Source organism: Nannospalax galili, unplaced genomic scaffold (genome assembly GCF_000622305.1).
Source record: "Nannospalax galili isolate Female #2095 unplaced genomic scaffold, S.galili_v1.0 scaffold1104, whole genome shotgun sequence".
In the NCBI taxonomy this organism is placed as follows: domain Eukaryota; kingdom Metazoa; phylum Chordata; class Mammalia; order Rodentia; family Spalacidae; genus Nannospalax; species Nannospalax galili.
In genome coordinates this window covers 329,574-350,402 of record NW_008350769.1, presented here as the reverse complement: position 1 = coordinate 350,402, position 20,829 = coordinate 329,574, and the positions used below count along the sequence as shown (strand labels likewise).

The following is a 20,829-nucleotide window of genomic DNA, read 5'->3' as shown; positions in this document are numbered from 1 at the left end:
TAAAAGATCCACCGGTCTTGCCTCTTGAATGCTGGGATTAAAGCTGTGTGCAACCACACTTAGCCTTATTTTTTTAATTTGGGGTGGGGGGATCCTAAAGCTTCAGCATGGTGGCATACACCTTTAATCCCAGCACTTGGGAGGCAGAGGCAGGTGGATTTCTGTGAGTTCCAGGCCAGGCAGGGCTACATAGTCAGAACTTGTTTAAAAAAAAACCCAATTTTGGGGGCCTAGAGAGATGGCTCAGCGGTTAAGAACACTGGTTGTTCTTGCAGAAGACCTGGATTTGAATCCCAGCACCTACATGGCAGCTAACAACTGTCCATAACTCCAGTTCCAGGGAATCAGTCTCTTCTGTTCTCCGCCAGCACTGCATGACATGAGTGCACTTAACGTATGTGCAGGCAACACACGCATACACATTATAAAATAAAAATAATATTAAAAAAAATTTTTTTTTAAGTTTGTCTTGTTATTGTTGTTCTGAGATGGGGGGGTCTCATTATATAGCCCAGGCTAGCCTCAAACAAGAACTTCCTACCTCAGCCTTTAGATTGCTGGGATTACAGGAATGTGCTCTTTGCTTTGACTCTTAGTTTTTTTGAACCAGGGTCTCCTGTTGTCTGGCCTTGAATTTGCACTCCTCCTGCCTCCCTCCAAGCTATGGAGTTACAGGTGTATTCACCACCAGTGCTTTTAACACATTTTGTTTCTGTTTCATTTTAAATTATGTGTATATGTATGGGTTTGTGCACATGAGTGCAGTGCCCACAGAGGCCAGAAAAGCACACTGGATCCTCTGGAGCTAGAATTACAGGTAGTTGTGAGTCACCTGATGTGGGTGCTAGGAACCATGGTCCTCTGTAAGATCAGTATGTGCTCTTAACCACTGAGATATCTTTCTACTCCCATGCCAGTCCTTTTTAAATTTAAACTTTTATTTTTTATTTTTCAGGTGTTAAGGATTTAACCCAGGTGTTAAGGATTTAACCCCACAGACATGCTAAGTACCACTGAACCACTGAGCTACATGTAGCCCACGGTAGGGTATTCTAACTTCTACCCCTTAGGTTATCTGTGCTTTTCATTGCCTTTGAGCTATTTTATAACTGTAAGTTGTAGAATACAGACATAATGCAAAAGAGTTTGCCCGTAGAGCAGCACATGTACTTTGCCCACCGAAGTGCAGTTATTACCTTACAGATATTGACCCATTTTGCATGTGTCTGTAAATTCTTTTCCTCTTTTATTTCCCATTGTCTGTGCATATATTTCTTTTGACTCTCAAATTGTTTTATGTATTTATTTTATTTTTGTTTTTTAATTATTATTTTTTATTTTATATGTATGTGTGTTTTGCCTGCATGTATGTAACTGCACCCATTTTGAACAATCCCCGCAGAAGACAGAAGAAGGTGTCCAATCTCCTGGAACTGCAGTTATGGACAGTTGTTAGCTGCCATGTAAGGTGCTGGGACTCGAACCAGGGTCTTCTGCAAAAATAGCCTTTGCTCTTAACTGGTGAGCCATCTCTCTAGCCCCTTGTTTTGTTTTTGAGTCATGGTTTCACTATGTAGCCCTGGTTGATCTAGAACTTGATATCTAGGCCAGGCAGAACTTTACCTCATGGAGATCAGCCTGCCTCTGTCTCCTGAGTGCTGGGATTAAAGAAGTACATCATCATGCCTGGCTTTATTTTTTTTAATTCAGATCAGGCTTGCCTACAACTCACTGTAGCAGAGGATGACCTTGACCTTCTGATCTCTTGCTTCTACTTCTTGAATGCTAAGATTGCAAGTATGTGCCATCACACCCTGTCTTTTGTGATACTGGGGATCTCAGAACCCAGGGCTTTGTGCATGCTAGGCAAGCACTCTACCAACTGAACTGTATCTCTAGGCCTTGAATAGTTTTACATGATACTGTTTTCTCAAATAATGAGTTAAGAGGCTAAAGTGGTTAAGATCTTTGTCTGCTCTTGCAGTAGACCTGGGTTCAGTTCCTAGCACCCACATGGCAGCTAACGACCATCCTTAACCCCAGTTCCAGGAGATCCAGTGCCCTCTTCTGGCCTGTGTGTGCATTGCATGCATGTACTACACTTACCTATATGCAGGCAAAACACATAAAATAAAAATTAAATAAATAAACAAAATTAACTTACTCATTTAAGAAGATGGAAAACTCATTGTGTTTTTCTGGTTATTTCTTGGGTATTCAACCCTGAAGCTGGGTGATTTTCTCTTCTCCAGAGCGCCTCTTGGTGGTGTCTGTGCTCTGCTTTCAGCCCTGGCACCTGGATATCTGATGAGTAAATGATTCGGTTCCTATCATAGAATGTGATTTTCTTCATAGTGTGTATCACATTTCTAGTGATATATTTGTATGGATAAGCTTTACCAGGGTAGGGACACATGCATCTCTCAGCTCTGTGTGTAACACAGGCACCTTGAACAAGTGCACATCTGGCCACTGGTGGATGTCAATCTGGAGCAGAGTTGGTCTCTCCCAGCCTTGGTCTCATGTGCTTGAGTCCACACAAGGTTAAAGTCTGTGTAATGTTCAGGGACAAAGGAAGATTCGTTTATTACCAAAGAAATTCCAGGAGTCAGCTGTGAGTTGGGACCAAGAGAAGAGGCTGGGCAGGGATAGGCTGCCCTGCTCAGGTTTGGGCCTCCTGAAGACTTCCCTTCCACAAGTGCTTGTGTGTCCTTTCTCCTGCTTGGTGTGGTCCAAGCCTGCACTTCGGCCATGTGGGATAGGGTCTTTTGAATTTTTCAGTTAATTTAGGACGTTTGGCCTCCATGGTACCAGTGAGGCTCCTGGGGCCTCAGAAAAGGGGAGTGGAGTCTGAGTAGACCCATGTGAACTGTCTGTTGTCTCCTACTCATGACAAGTTTGGCCCAGTGGTGAATGCTTACCTGCCCCTCACCTCTACAGAGGTGTCCTACTTTAGGGCATGCGTCCTGTCTCTGCAGACTGGAACAAAAACAAAAGGCAGCTCCATCCCAGCCAGTGTGTTGCCCAGGCCCAGTGAGATACGGGCTATGAGCATGCTTGGTGTTTTTGTTTCTTTTGATTTTTTTTTTGAGACAGGGTATTACTATGTAGCCCAGGCTGGCTTCAAACTCATAGTGATCCTTCTGCCTCAGCCTCTCTGTGCTGGGATTAGAGGTGTGCTGTACCATAGTACCATGCCTGGCTATACACTATGGCTGCTTGAGTTTTCCTTTTTTTTTAAGATGATCTCTCTGTAGCCTCAGCTGGAACTTGCTTTGTAGATTGGGCTAGCCTTGATCTCACAGAGATTCGCCTTCCTCTGAGTGCTGGGATCTGGTAGTCACTGACAGCTATGATCACTGAGGCATTTGCAGAGGATAAGAACTGCTTTTGCATTTGTCTCAGAATTCTGGGTTTAGTAGGAGACGTCATACAGGGTGCGCATCATGGCCTTTTAATTTTTGTATTGTTATTTTTATTGTGTGCATATGATGTAGAGGTACATGCCACAGCACGTGTGTGTGGAGGTCAAAAGAACTTTGTGGAATTGGATCTCTCCTTCCACCTTTAACATGGATTCTAGGGATCGAAGTCAGGTCATCAGGCTTACATGTTTACCAGCTGAGCTATCTTGCCAGCCCCTGGTTTTAGGGTTTTTTTAAATATATTTTAATTTCTTTTATGTGTGTGCATATACTGCCTGCATATATGTAAGTGCACCCATGTCTTGCAATGCCCGCAGAGGTCAGAAGAGGGAGTCAGATTCCCTGGTACTGGAGTTACAGATGATTGTTAACTGGCATGTGGGTCTTAGGAATTGAACCCAGGTCCTCTGCAAGAGCAGCCAGTGCTCTTAACTGCTGAGCCATCTCTCCAGCCCCTGGTTTTAGTTTTTTGAAGCGTCTCCATACTGCTCTGCTACACTAATTTACATTCTTAGAAACAGTGTGTAAGTTGAATTGACTTTTTTTTTATGTTTGGTAGCTCTAAAATCAATTTTTTTTTTTTTTTTAAAAAGGACCGTTTTTAAGATAGGGTTTCTTTGCTGCCCCTGCTGGCCTTGAACTTGCTATGTAGCCCAGGATGGCCTCAGTCTCACAGAGATCTGCCTACCTCTGCCTCCCAAGTGCTGGGATTAAAGGCATGTGCCACCACGCTTTTTTTTTTTTTTTTTTTTTTTTTAAAGAGTACACAGTTGTTCAGGAAAAAGCGATGGGGAGATATGAGAGGAGTTGGAGTGGAGGGAGTGGGCATGGACTTGATCAAAATACCTTATAAGCATGTATGAAATTCTCAATTTTTTAAAAATTTAAGAACTTTAAAAAAAACTTTTTTTTTTTTTTTTCCAGGCTGGGAGTGGTGATGAATACCTTCAGTCCCAGAGGCAGGCAGATCTCAGAGTTTGAGATCAGCCTGGTCTACATAGTGAGTTCCAGGCTAGCTTAGGTTACATAGTGAGATTCTCTTTCAAAAGAAAGTCCTTGACTGGTGAATAGGAGGAAACATGAAAGAGAAGTAAAGGCAAGAGTAGTTAGCATTACAAGTTCTAGATAGGGAACCAGAAAAAAGTCAAAACAGGGCAAATTTCAAATATTCATATCAGAGTCCATTGGAATTTCTTGACGAGAGCTTCCAAAAGCATCCCTCCATTGGGTCCCTCCTCATTTTTCTTTTGTCTGCCAAGGCTGGACTTGAGAGTGATGGACTCAGGATTTGTTTTTAGGCACTTTGATAGCTGTTGGAGTGACTAGAATCAGTGTCAGTTCCCTTGCAAAGGCTTCACCACATGAAGGCAGGATTCAGGCACTCTCAGGCAGTCCTCTGAGTTTTCAGTCTCTATGCCAGAGGGAGGCCAGAATTGACACTCTAGCGGTCTGCTGAGATCTCAGCCCCTACGATGGAGGTGGGAGCAGGCACTCAGGCAGCCTAGAAAAAATTTTAAACTCAGTTCTTAGTTGGCTTTTGTCTGGTCAGTTTGTGGAGGTTATTGGTTTGGCATATGTGTCTTATGGAAGAGTTCATCTTTTGTATAGTTGTCAGATATATTTTCTTTATATTTCAGGAGGTCTTGCTTTACATTTGATTAATTTTTATTTGCCCACTAAAATCACATATCCTGGGAGAGGAAACACTGGCTGTTACTTATTAGCTCTGTGCACTCAAAATTATTCCCAAACTCTATTTTCTCTCCATTTAGTCAGAATCAACATTGGTCACTCAGCCTCATTGTGTGGATAGAAAGAGAGGAAACGCTTTGGCATTAGGAAGGGGGCTGTGGCCCGGTAAGACAGACTTCTTTCATGGAGGGGAGCAGGTGTGTTTACTTTTGTGGGAAACTCATTAACTAATATTAATTAACTGTATAGTAATCCACATGCCAGGTGCTTAATGACAGTCTTCCTGAGTGTGGGTGGGAACACTGTACTCATGGAAGACTGACCTAGGGGTGCCCAGCTCAGTGCCTGGCAAGTCTACAAGGAGGAAAACTGCAGACCTGACTCGCTTGCTGCCGTGGAAGGCAAACAAAGGAACCCTGGCTGAGAGCCAGCAAGGTGGGATGTGGGAGGTGACCTCAGCTGCAGGTGTGGGAACTTCCCTGCAGGGGTCCCACGGGAGGACTTGCTGCAGGGGGACACCAACACCCTGTACATGTCCTCTTCCAGGTTGTCTCCCCAGACCCTGCGTGCCAGAAGTGGTTGGAGCTCCACAGTGCTGCCTGTGCCATGGACTCTGAGGTTAGCCACTGGTGTCTTTTGCCCAAGTGCCTTGGCGGGGAGGGCAGGGAGAGCGGAGAGCAAGATGGCCAAAGGTCACCTTGTTCTTCCTGGATGTCCCTGTTAGTGATGATGCAGCCTAACCCCTCACTGACAGGTCTCCAAAGACTCACCTCAGATTTCCAACAGACTTTGTCTCTGGATCCCTGAGCCTGTACCAGCTCTGTGGGTGCCTGGGAGTATGGGGAACTCAATGTGGACTGGAACATCCTTCCAGGGCAGAGCAGCAGGACTTTTGGCCTGGCAGACATGGCAGGGGTAGCACAGAGGCAACGCGTCTGTGAACAGAAATGATTTGGGGCACTCCTACTTGCCCAGTAAGGGGCTGTGATGGGTGTGGGCAATAGTATTCTGTGATCCTGCTTGCTGTTACCTCCTGCACAACCCAGTTACCTCCTGTACAACCCACTGTCCCAGGCCTGGGGTCACAGTGAAATGCTGAGATTTCCTCCTATGTCCTGACATTTGGCCTTTCTTTTTTTTTTACTCCATCAAAACTTGTGATGTTTCTGATGTTTTTTTCCCAGCTTTATTTTTATTATTATGGTAAAATAACATCAATTTTTACCATTTCAACTATTAAGTGTACTGCTAAGGGGCATTAGGTAAAGCATGTTGTGTCTCAGCTTCCTTGGACTGCAGAGCCTCGTTGTACAAGAGCTGCCAGGTTTAGATACAGCAGAGCTTTAATATAAAGGATGTCCTCTTTTTGGAGTTTTTGTTTGGTTTTGCTTTTTGGAGTAGCCCCAGCTGTTCTGGAAATCACTATGTAGACCAGGCTGGCCTTGAACTCACAGAGATCCACCTGCCTCAGCCTCCCAAGTGCTGGGACTACAGGCGTGCGCCACTATGCCCAGCTTTTTGTTTGTCTTTTTGAGACAAGCTCTCCCTGTAGCCCCAGCTGGCCTGGCACTTACTATGTAAACCAGGCTGGCTGATCTCACGGAGATCCACCTGCCCCTGCCTCTTGAGTGTTGGGACTAAAGGTGTGCGCCACCACGCCAGGCTTGGGGAGTAATTTTGAAGAAGGCTGAAGAGCATTATTTATGTACTGCATGGCCACCAGCCTATTGGTAAAAACAGCAAGCTCCATGTTCAGTGAGAGACCCTGTTTCAAAGGAATAAGATAGTGATAGAGGAAAACCACCAGCTTCCTCCAGCCTTGCATGCATATGCATGGACACACACACATTTTTGCTTTTTTATTGCCTATATCAAGGACTCTGGACAGCAGTGCTCTTGCCTGCCCTTCTGTCTTTCACTTCTCTTACAGCCCCCTGTGGATGCCTGGCACCTGTCTGGGTGGGTTTGGGAACCTGAGTGTTCTAGGCTTTGCTCCCTTTTTCATTATGAAGCTGGGATTCCTCTGGGTTCTTGTAGGTGCAGAAGTTGCAGTTGCTGTTTGCAGAAAGGCTGGTCCCAAAGGCAGTCATCTCATTAGCAATGCCTTCTGCTCCCAGAGCTCTAGGCCATCCAGTGCTCCTCCCCCAGTGCTGCTGTCCCACTGCTCTTCTCAGTGCTCCTCCCCTAGTGCTGCTTCTAGGTGATGCTTATGGACATTCCTACCAAGATACAGTTGAAGAGTAGAGGCCTCTGAGCAAGTTCCTCTCTGTGGGATGCTGACTAAACACACATATACCAGAATTGGAACAAGCTAGGGCAGAGATTGGCCTTGGTCACCACTCCCTAGAATTTGTTGAGAATCTTTGCCTGACAATACAGGTTCACAAGGAGGTCATGGAAGAAAAAGGACTGCTAGCTGCTAGGAGCATGGTTAGTGAAATTAGGCACTAGGCAGCGAGGGGCCGTGTGGTTTGGGAAATGTACACAAACATATGAACAGAATCTAAATGGTGACATTTGCCTGGATTCCCTGAGATGTTCTGCATACTTTACCCTGAAACAACTTACACAGCCATCTGTTTTCAGGAGGCTCTACAGATGGTGGTGAAACCATCTTCTACAGAACTGGGGCTTGCTCCTTGGCATCTGAAGGTGGCATTAGTTGAAGAGGTACTATAGACTGTGCCTCTGCCCATTACCAGCTCACATAGACCAGTGAAACTCTTAGATTTAACTGTGCCCTGACCCAAGCTCCTATGAGCCTCCCTGACTTCCCTTTCATCTTAGGTCAGCAACGGCTCAGGCCTGGAAGCTGAGCACCTCACAGACCTGCTTGTGTTTGGCTTCCTCCAAAGCTACTCTGACTATAGTTTCTACCAAGAGCTGGAGGCACTGGGCCAGAAACTGCCCGTGCGAGTTTACCTGCAGGACCAGGACGATGAGCTGCAGACTGATGGGAACCGGGCCAGCCGCTACTTCTCCCAGGAAAGAATAGAGCCAGGTAGGAAACTGGTCTTGCCCACTTGATCCCAAACCTGGGCTTTGCTGTCACCCAAAGGCTACAAGGGGCTTGGGAGTTCAAGTCTCCTGCCCATGTATGCATGGCACAGCACTCTGGTCATGAAGTCTGTGCTTGATTCCTCCAGTGGTGCCCAACTCATTGTCAAATTTTGGGATGACTGTTAGAAAGTTCTTTTTTCTAGCTGGGTGTGGTGGTGCATGCCTTTAATCCCAGCACTTGAGAGGCAGAGGTAGAGGCAGGTGGATCTCTATGAGTTCAAGGCCAGCCTGGTCTACATAGCCAGTTCCAGGCCAGGTGGGGCTACAGGGAAACCCTGTCTCAAAAACACCAGAAAACAACAAAAACAAAAAACTTAGCCAGGCATGGTGGCACACGCCTTTAATCCCAGCACTTGGGAGGCAGAGGCAGGTGGATCTTTGTGAATTCGAGGCCAGCCTGGTCTACATAGTGAATTCCAACACAGTTGGGGCTACAAGGAGACCCTGTCTCAAAAAGACAAAAACAAACAAACAAAAAACCAAAAAACTTTCTTCTGATGAGCCCTATGGTCCCTTCAGGTCTACTCCTGGTTCTCCTGTCTCGACTGATTAGACAAGTGTTTTACCGTACTTCTCAAGCAATTATGATATAGCCAAAGATTGGAAACTGATCTAGATTCTGTAACCCAAAGGAGCCTCCAGTTGGGCTTATGAAATATCAAAGACTGAGAAGCTTTGAAAAGTAGTGAGGCAGGAGTCACACCTCCCTGCATTCTGATTTGTTATATCTGGTGCCTTGCCAGTCTGGACATGACCCTCAATCAACTCTTAACAGCACCTTGAGCAGGCCTAGCTGACTTCCCAGTCCAGTGAGATCTGACTTTTTAGTAATTTTTGCATCCTATATGGAACCTTGAACTGTAACATATGTGACTTTCAGTCACATAGGAAATAACCACAGCACTGAAGTATTCTATCATTGCCAAATGAGGGAACTGAGGCCCAGCAGGGTAATGACTAGCCCCAGAGAAAACTGCAGGTGCGTCAGAAACAAGATTCAGTCAGGCTATTCCTTAAGCTGAATGCAGTTACTGCCTGTCGTCCTGTGCCCACTCCATCTGCATCCAGACGTTGCCTTTCCTAAGCCTAAGCCTGGGGCTCTTCCCAGCCCGTGTTTTTACTTCCCATTGCTCCACTGCTGTGTTTGCAGGCAGTTGGTAGCTATTCTCAAGAGTGAGATGTGTTGAGGTTCACATTGCAGCCCAGAGCCCTGGTTCTCAATAACATGCACATTGGCATTATGTACGGAAAGTCTTTGAGATGTGTAGTTCTAGGGCCCTGCTCCAGCCAGAGCCAGCATGTTTCCAGGCTGGAGACTCCCAGATTATTCTTTTAAATATATATTTTTATGTGTCGGGCGAGGTGGTATATGCTTTTAGTCCCAGCACTCAGGAGGCAGAGGCAAGTGGATCTCTGTGAGTTCAAGGCCAGCCTGGTCTACATAGCAAGTTCTAGGCCAGCTGGGGCTACATGGAGACCTGTCTCAAAAATATTAAAAAAAAACCCAAAGTTTTGATCTAGCTATGAATTTATTTGTATGGATATGGGTGTGTGAGCCCTAGCATGCGTATAGAGGTCAGAGGACAACTTGTAGGAGTCAGTTCTCTTCCTCTATCGTGTGGGTCACTGGGATCGAACTCGGGTTCTCAGGCTTGGCAGCAAGCACCTTCACCCTCTGAACCATCTCATTGGCCTCCAGATGACTTGTGACCCTAGTTGGAATCACTGTCCTGTAAACCTCCAGTACTCTGAGGACTTGGACCTGGCCTAAGCCTTCCAACCTTGCTGGCCAAGGGCTGGAGATCGAGCTTACAGGTAGTTAGGGTTCACCACAAGCAAGCAAGCAACCACAAAATAATCAGCCTTTCAGGCCAAACCTAGCACCTGCTTTTAAGCTCAGCTGTCCCAGTCTCAGCATAGAGCCTACACTGTCCTTTAATGGCTGTGAGGGAGACCAGCAGCTGGTTCAGCCTTTACATTTATGTATTCATTCATTCATTCATTCATTCATTCATTCATTCATTTTTGAGACAGAGTCTCACAACAAACTTCTGGCTGACCTGGAACTCTCTATGTGTAGACCAGGCTATCCTCTAACTCATAGAGATCACCTGCCTCTGCCTCAGGAGTGTAGTTTAGTCTTTAAATTTCCTGCAACTTAATCTTTTTAAAAATATTTTTTTATTTATTATTTTTATTTTATGTGTATGCGCGTATTGCCCTGCGTGCAGGTAAGTGCACCCATGTGCAATGCCATGGAGGACAGAAGAGGCTGTCAGATCCCCTGGAACTGGAGTTATGGGCAGTTGTTAGCTGCCATGTGGGTGCTGGGATTCAAACCCAGGTCTTCTGCAAGAACAACCAGTGTTCTTAACTGCTGAGCCATCTCTCCAGCCCCAGCAACCTAATCTTAAATTGAGTAGACTGGGGTGTGGCCAGTGTTACCCACCAGCGAGGGTATACCCAAGACTTTTTCTGCCTTCGAATCCCACCAGTGAGCCTTCTGGCTGGCCGTAAACTGAAAAGCACCAGTTTGTCTTGGGAAAGCATAGGAAAGATTGGCTTTCTGTACAAGTCTGTCTCCCGCCCCATGCTTTCCCCTGCTTATTTCTTTTTTTATTTTATTTTATTTTATTTTATTTTTGTCTTTTTTTTCTGGAACTCTCTATGTAGACCAGGCTGGCCTTGAACTCACAGAGATCCACATACCTCTGCCTCCCCAGTGCTGGGATTAAAGGCCTGCGCCACCACGCCCAGCTTATTATTTTTATTTTATGTGTATGAGTGTATCGCCTGCATGTATGTGAGTGCACCCGTATTGTGCAATGCTGCGGAGGTCAGAAGAGGGCTTCAGATTCCCCTGGAACTGGAGTTAAGGATGGTTCGTAGCCACCATGTGGGTGCTGGGAATTGAACCTGGGTCCTCTGCAAGAGCAGTCAGTGCTCTTAACTGCTGAGCCATCTCTTCAGCTCCTCCCCTGCTTATTTCTACACCAGCCCTTGTCTTTAGATTGCAAAGCCTGGCTTAATCAAAAAGACATCAGCAAAAGTGTCTATGGAGCTGTACACTTGACCTCACTGGGGCTTAGGAGGAAACTGGCCTGTATTAAATACCCAATCAGACTTGGAAGTAGGGCAAAATGTCTTTAGTCTGGCACAGATCAACACCAAGGAAACTCAGGGACAGGTGATCTACTGGGAATCAGGAAAACACTTCATGGCTACAGGTATGGTTGAGCTGGCCTTGAAAGGTGGGTATCATGAGGCTCTTGGCAGATGGAGCAGAGGAAAGAGCCATGACTTATGTAGAAGCCCAAAGATGGGAAATCCCAGGGCCCACGGAAGGCAGAGTGAGCAGTTGAGTTTGGCTAGAACACTTGAAAAGTTGTAGAAGTTAAATCACAGGGAATTGGAGGTTAGGTAGTGACTTGTCACTCAAGCAGAAGTGAGCATTGGGAAGGTCCTGAGGAGAAAAGTGTGGTCCATAGACATGCACCCAGAGCAAGACTTCATGAGGGCTAGGAATGCAGCTCATCACAGCTCGTCGCTAGAGCACTTGGCTCACTTGTGGCTTGTGTGAAGCCTGGGGTCCCCTCACCCCCACCAATAAAGACTACAGTGACACAAACAGAACCCTAGAACACAGGGTGGAAGGAGGCCCTCATTGCCAACGCTGAGCATTGTGGGCTTCTCCTCACCTCCTTAAAGTGGGCCTCCTCAGGGCCTAGCTGACTGTAGACTCTTTCTGGTTCTGAGATCCAGCAGTACATGAGAGCTGTTGAGCCTGCACTGTGAGATCAGGTCTGACAGCTGACTGAGGATATTCAGTTCATAAATATTCATATTTGTGAAGCCAGGGGGCCATCACAGAAAAACTATAGTGATATTTACTGTGTACTTTTTAGGAGCTAGGTACAAGTTTGTTCATTCATTCATTCATTCATTTGTTCATTCATTCATGCAGTTGTCATGCATTGTTCTTAAATACTGGGTATCTGATGGTGTACCAAAAAGATTTAAAAATTGGTTTTTCAGAAGATGACATTTGGCAGTCATGTCGGACAACAGAAATAGGTAAAAATGTATAGTAAGTGCCAGGAAGAGAGGGAAAGGGAGAGTGGATTGGGACAGGAGGAGAGCAGGGAGCCGAGCTGTGGGGCGGGTGGGCAGCATCCAGGCAGAAGGACAGCTTGAGGAGAGGCCAGTGAGGGGAGAGGACTTGGGGCAAGTCCCAGTTGACAAGGTCTACACATCACAGTGCCAGGGAGGAGTTGCAGAAGCTCTGGAGTTTTACAGAGATTGAGAGAGAAGACAGCTACACTGCCACACTGAGGTGGAGGATGTTTGGTCCCTGGGCAGAATGGGGCAGAGCCCCTTACCTAGTGGCTTCTGAGGCTGATCCCAGGCTCGTCTCAGCAATCCCGCGGTCAGGAATGCTGCAGCTCTGGGCCTATTTCAGGGCAACTGTGAGCCTGTGGTCCAGGGCAGGCCTGCTTTCTCTATCTGGCTTCTGTTCCCTCAGCACTTTCTCTGGACCAGGCATGCTGTAGAGGTAGGAGCTGGCCTGTCCTAAAACAGAAAACTTTCCTGTGTCTGGGGTGGCCAGAAGTGGCATGAGGCTCTTGACCAGGACCACTACTGAATCTTCTTTGTATTTACTGCCCACTGTGTACATTCAGATTCTGAAAGTCAGGAAGAAATCATCCAGAACATTGCCAGGCATCTCGCTCAAGTAGGGGATGAGATGGACCACAGCATCCATCCGACACTGGTGAGACACCTGGCTGCACAGTTCATGAACAGGAACCTGTCAGAGGAAGTAAGTAGGGGGCCTACAGCTCAATAGCACCTCTTCTGGGGGACTTGGGAAGTGTGGGGGATTTTCCTTTGTTGAACCACAGACCCCTCCCAGAAAGTAATTCTATTCCTGACTACCTACTGGGAACCCTGACAGAATTGGAAATGGAGTCCTAGCATGGTCCCTCAGAAGAATTCAGTTGGTCGAGATTAGGACTCCTGAACCTTAAGTGATGAGTCCACAGTTTGGGAAGAAAAGTCTCCAGAAAGGGTAGACTTAACTCTTGTGTTCTGCACAAAGATGCCAGGAGGGAACTTGAAGTTGTTTTCTCTAGGTGTGACAGAAGAGCTGATCACAGAGCCTGCTCCTCTTATTGGCTTTGTGGTTGTAGTCAATGCATAATTGCTGGACTCCCAAGCAAAGCTTGCTCCTCAGCATTGGATCCTTCCTGAAGGAGGGCAAGAGCACCACCCCGAGGCTGCGAGGTGCCTGCCTCTGTAGAGGCAGCAGAGGGAAGAACCTGTTCTCGATTTCTACCAGCTGAAGTCATGGGTGCTTTCACCATCCAGGAGTTCATTCCTTGACCCTTCTGACTTCCATGCAGCCTGTCTCTGGCTGGCATTCTCTCTGCCTGCCACTCGCCAGCAGCTCTTGTAGAACACGGAAACATGTAGCAGTGCACTGCCCTGGGACTCCTACAGGATGAATTTTGCAAGTGAGCCACTGAGCTGGAAGGTCCTTTTAAGTGCAGGAGCCCCACTTGAAGGAAAGGCAACATGTAGCCCCCAAAGCTAGGTGCACACAAGGAAGACCAGCCTAAGACATTCTCATGGATGCGTCTTGTAATCCTGTAAGCGTTTTGGGGCAGAGAATGACTGAGGCTCCTGTATTTCACTAACTAGAGTGCACAGGGCTTGGTAAACATGCATTGGTGATTGAGTGGCCCCACTTCCCTCGCCATTGCCTTGGGAAGCTGAACTGTTTGCCATTCCATCTACCTAACACTCTTAGCTATTTAATCACCACTTCCCTCTGAAAGACTTTTCTCCTTTCTACTGGAGATAGTCTTTCTTTTAGAGGGGAATGAATATAGGGGCTGGAGAGATGGCTATGTGGTTAAGAGTACTAGCTGCTCTTGCAGAGGACCCAGGTTCAGTTTCCAGCACCCTCATGGTGGCTGACAACCACCTGTAACTCCAGTACTAGGGAATTCAGCACCCTCCTATGGCCTCCATAGGCATCACATGGCATGGGTGCACTTACAAATATGCAGGCAAGCCGGGCGTGGTGGCGCACACCTTTGATCCCAGCACTTGGGAGGCAGAGGCAGGCGGATCTCTGTGAATTCAAGGCCAGCCTGGTCTACATAGTGAGTTCCAGGACAGCTGGGGCTACAGGGAGACCCTGTCTCAAAAAGACCGAAAAAAACCCAAAAAACAAAAAACAAAAACCCAAATATGTAGGCAAATGAAACACATGAAATAAAAATAATTCTTGAAGAGGAGAGAATATTAGTAAACTGTTTTTCTTTAATTCTGTATAGGACAGAAGGAACTGCCTGGCAACAGCCCTAGAGGAGATAAGGAAGACCTACCCTAAAGACATGGAGACTGAGAAGGCTGCACTGATAATGACCATGCTATTGGCCAAAAAAGTGGCTGATTTCAGGCCATCCTTGCTCCATGATGTCTTTCGCACAACAGTGAACTTTATTAACCAGAACCTATTCACCTATGTGAGGAACTTAGTCAGAAATGTAAGAACCAGTGATACCAGCCCCTAACCTTCTCATGGGGTCCTTGGTCTCTGCCTTCTGCCCGCCCCATTCTCCTCTTCAGAAACCCAGCAAAGCCCTCTGCTTCAGGCCCTCTCATTCCTCCTCCCCTGATGATCAACCATAGGCTGTGTTCAGAAGAGGATGAGGAGACATGTGGAGCATGAAGGACAGTGGCCGAGGGCCCAGGCTCAGCTCCCTTGGGCTACTCTTTACTGTCTTGGACTGGACCTAAACATAATTGTGTGTGATGTATGTGAGTGTGCGTGTGTACAGGTGTGCATGTGTGTGTGGTGTGCTTGCCCATGTGTGCATGTGTGAAAGCCAGAGGTCAATATCAGGTGTTTTTCCTTTATCACTTTTTTTTATTGTTTTTGAGACAGGGTCTCACTATGCCTGAAACTTGCAACGTAGATAAGATTGGCCTTGAACTCACAGAGATCTGCTTGACTCTGCCTCCCAGATGCCAGGATTACAGGTGTGCACCACCATGCCTTCTACCTTATTTTTTGAGATATGAGCTTGCCAATTTAGGTAACGCTGGCTGGCCAGTGAGCCTTGGGGACCCGCCTGTCGCCTGGCTTTTTTACATGGGTGTTGGGGATCTGAACTCAGGTCCTCATGCTTAACACAACAAGTGCTTTACCCACTGAGCCATCTCCCCAGCCCCACGCATAATTTAAATAGTTTAAAATGTTTTTATTATTAATTTATGTGTATGTGTGTGTGCATGTGTGCCACTGCAAAAGTGGAGATCAGATGACAACTTTGGGGAGTCAGTTCTTTCTTCCATGTGGCAGGGATTTAACTTGGGTCATCAGGTTTGGTGGCATGTGCATTTACCAAGGATGATAAAGGAAAACCAAGAGGAATAGTCAATAAATAAGTAAACAGAGAAAGACTACCGCAGTTCTCCCATAACCTGTCAACACTGTCATTACTACAGTAGTCAAGTGACTTTTATTTTGGTGGTACTGGGAATTGACCCCAGGGCTTTGTGCAGGTTAGGAAGAGCTCTAACATTAAGCTATAACCTCAGACCAAAAGTCAGCCTTAGGCTACTGCCCAAGAATATCTGATCCTGCAAATTTTACATTAGTCAGTGTTGGGGATTTTTTATTATTTTATATATATGAGTGTATTGTCAGCATGTGTACCAAGGCATCTGTCATGCAGTGCCTGTAGAGGTCAGAAGGCACTGGATCCCCTGGAACTAGAGTTACAGTTAGCTGCCATGTGGGTGCTGGGAACCAAACCTGGATCTTCTTCAAGAGTAGCCAGTGCTCTTAACCACTGAGCCATGTCTCTAGCCCCTCCTTAGTTTTTTGATGGTTTCTTTGGTTTTAGGGGGACAGAGGCCACACTGTAGCCCAGGCTAGCCTGAAATTCAAGGCAGTCCTCCTACCACATCCTCCTGAGTGCTGGGATTATAGGTGTGAGCCACCATGTTCATCTCACTCCCCACTCCCCAATCTTTTTGAAACAGGGTCTCCTTATAGCCTCAGCTGGTCTGGAACTTGCTATGTAGATCAGGCTGGCCTCAATCTCATAGAAATCCACTGACCTCTGTCTCCCCAGTGCTGGGGATTAAAGTCATTCACCACCACGCCTAGCCCTCCCCTAGTTTTTTTTTTTTAAACAATTTTCCTGTCACAGCCCTACCTTGACTGCACTCATCGTCACCTCAATGTTCGTGTAAAACTTTTTAAGAAAATATTTCATTTATTATCTTTATTTTATGTGTATGCGTGTATTGCCTGCATGTAGGTAAGTGCACCTATGTCATGCAATGCTGGCAGAGGACAGAAGAGACTGTTGGATCCCCTGGAACTGGAGTTACGGACAGTTGTTAGCTGCCATATGGGTGCTGGGATTTGAACCTGGGTCTTCTGCAGGAACAGTCAGTGTTCTTAACCGCTGAGCCATCTCGCCAGCCTTCCCTCCCGAGTTTTTAAAAAGAATAGTTTAACCTTCTTCATAGTTGCTGACAGGCCTTAGCTCTCGGCATACCCTCAGTGCTTTGGTCTTCAGTTATGTAGACAACTCTATAGCCATTTCAAGGACTGAAGGAAAAATGTCAACAGCAGTCTACATGGACAGCTTATCCAGTACTGGCAGGCTCAATGCCTTGCGTGATTCAGAGGGTTGTATACCCTGACTTGACACTTTGAAAGCCAATTTTTACAGCTGCCCCTTTTACTAAAGGTTGGGTGCAGGATCATAGGGCTCTGGAGAACATTTTTATACCAGCCCAGCTTTCCTGGAACTGCCTGTGGCATTTTTTTTTTTTTTAAAAAACAAAGTCTCATGTAGCCCAGGCCAGCCTCAAACTATCAATGCAGTGAACACTAAACTTCTGATTCTCCTCCTTTCACCTCCTGAGTGATGGGTGTGTCACCCATCACAAGTGTGCATCAACCTGGTTTATGGGGTTCCAGGATGTGAACCCAGATCTCCCTGCATCCCTGCATGCTAGGCAAGAACTCTACCCACTGAGCTACATCCCCAGCTCGATGCTAGTGTTCTTAAGCTGTGAGTCCTGGCTTGGGAATTCGATTAACTCTGGTTACTGTTCCTTTCTTGCCTAGGGCATGAACTGAAGGATGGACTTCAGATGCCTTGCAGAAGCATGACTGGCTGAAACTGGATATGGCAACAGAGTAGCTGCCTCCAAAGCGGGAATCATGGCTGTGTAAACAGATACTGGAGAGAAGACAAGACCCAGATAATAGCTATTTCTCCCTGTTTTCAGGATGGTTTGGGGGATTTTTTTTTTTAAATCTTTTTGAGACAGGTCTCCCTGTAGCCCCAGCTGACCTGAAACTTGCTATACAGACCAGGCTGGCCTTGAACTCACAGAGATCCATTTGCCTCTGCCTCCTTAGTGCTAGGATTAAAGACATGTGCCACTACACCTGGCTTCAGGATGATGTTTTAAGCTGGTGACCCAATTTAAATACCTACATTGAGATAGTCTAATGAAAATATCAACTTGCATGTATTTGAAGGGCTTTTATGTCATTTCTAAGATGTACCTTCACCTTATTTTAGCTATACAGGTTCCTACTTGAAAAGTAAGCTTAAAAGCAGACTGTGAGGCAGAAAAAAAAAATTAATTTCTCAGCAGTTACTGTTGATTAGACACCAACTTTGGTGTGTGGTCTCCACAGCAGGCAGTCTAAGGAGGACAAGGCTGGAAGATGTCTACCCAGTATAGGGAATGTCTTAGTACTCAGGCCACAGCCTTGTGTAAAAACCAAATAGTAAAGAAGCTCAGGACTGTGGTCTTGTTTTCAAACCCCAGGAATGCTGACCCCAATATATAGGAATTTAGCTTTTTCAGTTTGATTTGTTTGTTGTATTTTTTTAGATAGGGTCTAATGTAGCCAAGGCTATGTCTCACATTTACTGTGTAGCCAAAGCTGGCCTTGAATTCATAATTTTCCTACCACCATCCAGCCTGTGTATATGGTGGTAGGGTTTGATCCCAGGGCCTTGTACAAGTTAAGTAAGTGCTTTTTATCACTGAGCTATGTCCCCAATCCTTGGGTGCTTTGTATCTTGAGAAGAATCACAGGATTAAAGGTGTGATGGTATTATAAGTTCCCCTGTCATCTGCTGCCTCCACCTCTGTAAGGCTTTGATAAAAACTCTTCAGCTTTTGGACTTCAGGAGCTGCTACGTATAGCCACTGATAGCCTTGTGTTTTCAGTTTCCAGTCAGACCTCATCTGTGCCTGGAGGCTTCATCTGAAGGACACAGGCAGCAAGATGAAAGTGCAGTTAGACTTCCAGGTTGAGCGGCCAGGGCTAGGGAGTAGCCCAGGGATAGAGTGTCTGCTTAGCCCGGCTTTCACCCAGCACCACAAACAACAAACCAGCAGTTGAAGGGACGGAGCCAAAATACAAGTGACTACAAATCCAACTTACTTTAGGCAGGGCCAAAATCAATAAGACTTCTGTTTGAAGACCCCACCACACTGGCCCTTCCCACCTAGAAGCCTCAGGACTCAGTTCCTAACTCCAGCCATAGAGCCCCAGCTCATGTGCCCCTCCAACAGTGAAGTGCCTATTAGATAAACATCACTTCTTGCTACTTGATCTGTTTTTCTGTTCCTTAATAGTTTAAATTCATCAGAAAAGTACACATCAAAATAGGACTGGGCCACAATGTGATGTGGACCAAAGATTGAGTGCTAAAGGCATATCTGTGGCCTGTGTTGTGTGTGAAGGCCTCCATTTTGAAACAGCCTTCCAGTAATGCTATTGCTTCAAGTGTTTAGGAGTGAACATTTTTCCTCGAGCTTTCTATCCCAGTGGGAACAAAAAGAATCATGCACACATATTCATGTGTGGTCTTTTCACTCAAGTTTTTGCTAGGGGATGTATTTACAAAAGGAACTGAAATACCATAGTCAACCTAAATGAACAGAAGAGACAGCTGCAGTCCCAGACTCTCATGCTTCTAATTATTAGCAGTGTCTTCACTGCACTTAATACAGTACACCACTGTCTTAATAAAGTTCACTCAGGTTGTTTTCCAGGTTAAGTCTCATTTTTGGATTTTTGAGACAGGGTCTCCCTATAGCCCCAGCTGGCCTGGAACTCACGCCTTGGGATTAAAGGCATGTGCCACCATGCACAGCTGATATGCTTTGTGGATTAGAAAGCAAAAGTCTCACCCTCTCTCCTCAAGCTAACATTATAAAAGGATTCCACATACCAAAAACAAATGTTCCATACTTTCTCAGTCCTGGACTTAGAGGCATGAGCCACCACACCCCGCTAACTTCCAATCATGAACACTTCCCAGCCATGATAGCCATGGCGATTTGGGTGCTGTGGAAGTTGGTGGATCTCGCTCTAGTAACATGATTTTTGTGGGTATAATTAAGAGGTGATACTAATTCAGGGAATATTTCTCATTTTGTTTAGAAAATATGTGAATTGTTTTAAGTGAAATTTGTTTCATAAAAATAAAAAGCTTTCTTTTATAGATGCTTCGCATATCAGTGTCTCATGCACTATTTGGAAGATTCAGAAGGTCAGATTTTTCCTGACCTCACATCTCTCAGGATGCAGTATAAACATGCATACAGCTGCCTTGTGTGATAACCCCCAAGCCTGCCTTTGTTTTCCAGGAACTTCTTTATTCTTTAGTTGTGCTGACTGGGAACTAGGATATGGAGTAGTTTGCTCTTTTTAAAATACTATTTTCATTTTATGTGTATGAGTGTATTGCCTGCATGTAGGTAGGTGCACCCATGTCCTACAATGCCCACGGAAGCCAGAGGAGGTGCTGGATCCCCTAGAACTGGAGTTATGGATGTTATTAGCTGCCATGTGGGTGCTGGAACTGAAGGTGGTCCTCTACAAGAACAGCCAGTGCTCTGAACAGCTGAGCCAGCTCTCCTGCCCCTGGAGCGTTTTTGAATACCAGGTTCATGTTTTCGGAACTGAGAGTCAAAGCAAGAATACGTGTATTTATGAAGACTACAAAACAGATTGTCTGAAGTAATCCTACCTAAGGAGAGTAGTGAATAGAAAGATGAGTCACCAATTATCGTAAAATCTCATTTTATTGCCACCTCCAGGGTGTTCTCCCGAACACATTGCTTCTGACAAAAAGCACAGTTCAGACTTGAGTTTGGTTACTTCCCAATAAAGAGTAGATTGGCCACAAAGTAGACAACAGGATGGGAAAGGAGCCAGAACAATGTGCAATAAATTGAGCAAGTCAGACTGTGACAAGCAGTGCTAACGGAACACAAAAGGAACCAAGTGCTACCTGAGTTAAGTGTTGTTTTTTTTTGTCTTTTTGAGACAGGTCTCCTTGTAGCTCCAGCTGTCCTAGACCTCACTATGTAGACCAGGCTGGCCTCGAACTCACAAAGATCTGCCTGCCTCTGTGTTCATTTTTAAAAGATCTCATGTATGGAAGGCTGGCCTTGAATTCTTATGTAGCCAAGGAGGGCCTTGAACTTCTCATCTTCCTGTCTCCAGCTCCCAAGAACTGGGATTTCAGGGATGTACCACCATGCCCAGTTTATGGGATTCGGGACTCGAACCCAGGGCTTCACG

At 45.9% G+C, this 20,829-nt stretch overlaps 1 protein-coding gene across 6 annotated transcripts in view; it reads left to right on the top strand.

Annotated features, from left to right (window-relative positions):
* The window catches only part of Bid (BH3 interacting domain death agonist), a 34,892-nt gene extending 15,148 nt beyond the window's left edge, over nucleotides 1–19,744 (top strand). The window contains exons 2-9 of one of the 6 annotated variants that reach the window (XM_029570837.1): nucleotides 956–1,042; nucleotides 5,382–5,552; nucleotides 5,664–5,735; nucleotides 7,905–8,118; nucleotides 12,857–12,996; nucleotides 14,519–14,731; nucleotides 15,133–15,227; nucleotides 17,338–19,744. In XM_029570837.1, the coding sequence (XP_029426697.1) occupies nucleotides 5,724–5,735; nucleotides 7,905–8,118; nucleotides 12,857–12,996; nucleotides 14,519–14,731; nucleotides 15,133–15,227; nucleotides 17,338–17,344 (681 nt within the window). In that variant the 5' untranslated portion in view covers nucleotides 956–1,042; nucleotides 5,382–5,552; nucleotides 5,664–5,723 and the 3' untranslated portion in view covers nucleotides 17,345–19,744. Of the gene's footprint in view, nucleotides 1–955; nucleotides 1,043–4,349; nucleotides 4,429–5,381; nucleotides 5,553–5,663; nucleotides 5,736–7,904; nucleotides 8,119–12,856; nucleotides 12,997–14,518; nucleotides 14,732–15,132; nucleotides 15,228–17,337 lie in introns of those variants that run through there. The other 5 variants (XM_017801895.2, XM_017801894.2, XM_008847910.3 and 2 more) reach the window with 5 other exon arrangements.
* The last annotated feature ends 1,085 nt before the right edge of the window (nucleotides 19,745–20,829 follow it).